We start from the raw sequence: 1,667 nt of genomic DNA on the forward strand, positions 1-1,667 counted from the left end.
GGGGGTTATATTACTGTATACAGCGCTGGGGGGGTTATATTACTGTATACAGCGCAGGGGAGGATTATATTACTGTATATAGTGCTGGGGGTTATTACTGTATACACTGCTGGGGGGTTATATTACTGTATACAGCGCTGGGGGGGTATTACTGTATACAGTGCTGGGGGGGTTATATTACTGTATACAGCGCTGGGGGTTATATTACTGTATACAGTGCTGGGAGGTTATATTACTGTATACAGCGCTGGGAGTTATATTACCGTTTACAGCGCTGGGGGTTATATTACTGTATACAGCGCTGGGGGGTTATATTACTGTATACAGCGCTGGGGGTTATATTACTGTATACAGCGCTGGGGGGTTATATTACTGTATACAGCGCTGGGGGGTTATATTACTGTATACAGCGCAGGGAGTTATATTACTGTATACAGTGCTGGGGGTTATATTACTGTATACAGCGCTGGGGGTTATATTACTGTATACAGCGCTGGGGGTTATATTAGTGTATACAGAGCTGGGGGTTATATTAGTGTATACAGCACTGGGGGTTATATTACTGTATACAGCGCTGGGGGGGTTATATTACTGTATACAGCGCTGGGGGGGTTATATTACTGTATACAGCGCTGGGGGGTTATATTACTGTATACAGCGCTGGGGGGGTTATATTACTGTATACAGCGCTGGGGGGTTATATTACTGTATACAGCGCTGGGGTTTAGGCTGTTTTTAGGGAGGTGTTTGTCGCTCGGTCTGTTTATCGAGACGTCCCAAGGTTGCTGCTCTCGCGTAATGATTCGGGGCGAATGTTCGCGATCCAAACAAACAAAACTGCAGAGTCAGAGTGAGGCAGAAAACTATGCGCTGACACCCCGGGGAGGATCAGCTCGTTGTACATAACACGCGTGCGGCCGGGGTTAACGATTGCTGGATTGTTAACTTGCACTAATTGAGAGCCGCATTCCATTTTAACCCCTTGCATTCCAGAGACATTTGAAAACCGTTCTATATACTAAAAATAAACTGTTTTTGTATCGGTTTAGACATTTTGACTGAATTTAATTTATTTTCCTAATTTTCACACAAAAAATAATCCCTGCTGCCCGAGGCTTTTATCAACATGCTGCTGAACCCATTTTGCTTCATGTAACAGATTAAGAACCAACCAGATTTTGTTGCCATAGCAGCAGAGTAGTTAGCCATAATGACTGGCTATAGTTCTATGACTTCTGTTAAATGAACCTGTTCTAATTCTCTTCATATGTTCTTCCTCCCCCTTTCTGTGCCGCCAGGCTCTGCTTTTTTTGGAAACGGCGCGCAGGATCAAACCAGTTTCGAATTGAGAAACTCCAAAGTGGTTTCTCAGGCCAACATGAAAGTTGAGCTTCTTCCGGCGCTAACCGACAACTACATGTACCTCCTCATCGACGAGGAGACCAAAGAGGCGGCCATTGTCGACCCTGTGCAGCCGCAAAAGGTAACATGCGCAAACAATGCTTTAATTGAGTAACACACTTAAATCAGATGGATCACTTTTCCCCAAATTGGTTAATCCCGTAAGAACAATGTAGACGTACCGCTACGTACTGAAAAGCTGTGCTAAGAAGCCCGTTGAGAAGTACCAGTACGTCTTGACTTTGTTGCAGTGGGAAGGACATCTC

The 1,667-nt window shown here is 44.7% G+C and overlaps 1 protein-coding gene across 1 annotated transcript in view; it reads left to right on the forward strand.

Moving 5' to 3' along the window:
• Positions 1-1,345: 1,345 nt before the first annotated feature.
• The window catches only part of LOC149285788 (hydroxyacylglutathione hydrolase, mitochondrial), a 4,907-nt gene continuing 4,585 nt past the window's right edge, over positions 1,346-1,667 (forward strand). The window contains exon 1 of the mRNA XM_089494989.1: positions 1,346-1,483. Within this exon, the coding sequence (XP_089351115.1) occupies positions 1,379-1,483 (105 nt within the window). The 5' untranslated portion in view covers positions 1,346-1,378. The remainder of the gene's footprint in view (positions 1,484-1,667) is intronic.

The sequence above is a fragment of the Sceloporus occidentalis genome, unplaced genomic scaffold, assembly GCF_023333645.1.
Source record: "Sceloporus occidentalis isolate IW3139 unplaced genomic scaffold, rSceOcc1.0.p SCAF_76, whole genome shotgun sequence".
Lineage (NCBI taxonomy): Eukaryota > Metazoa > Chordata > Lepidosauria > Squamata > Phrynosomatidae > Sceloporus > Sceloporus occidentalis.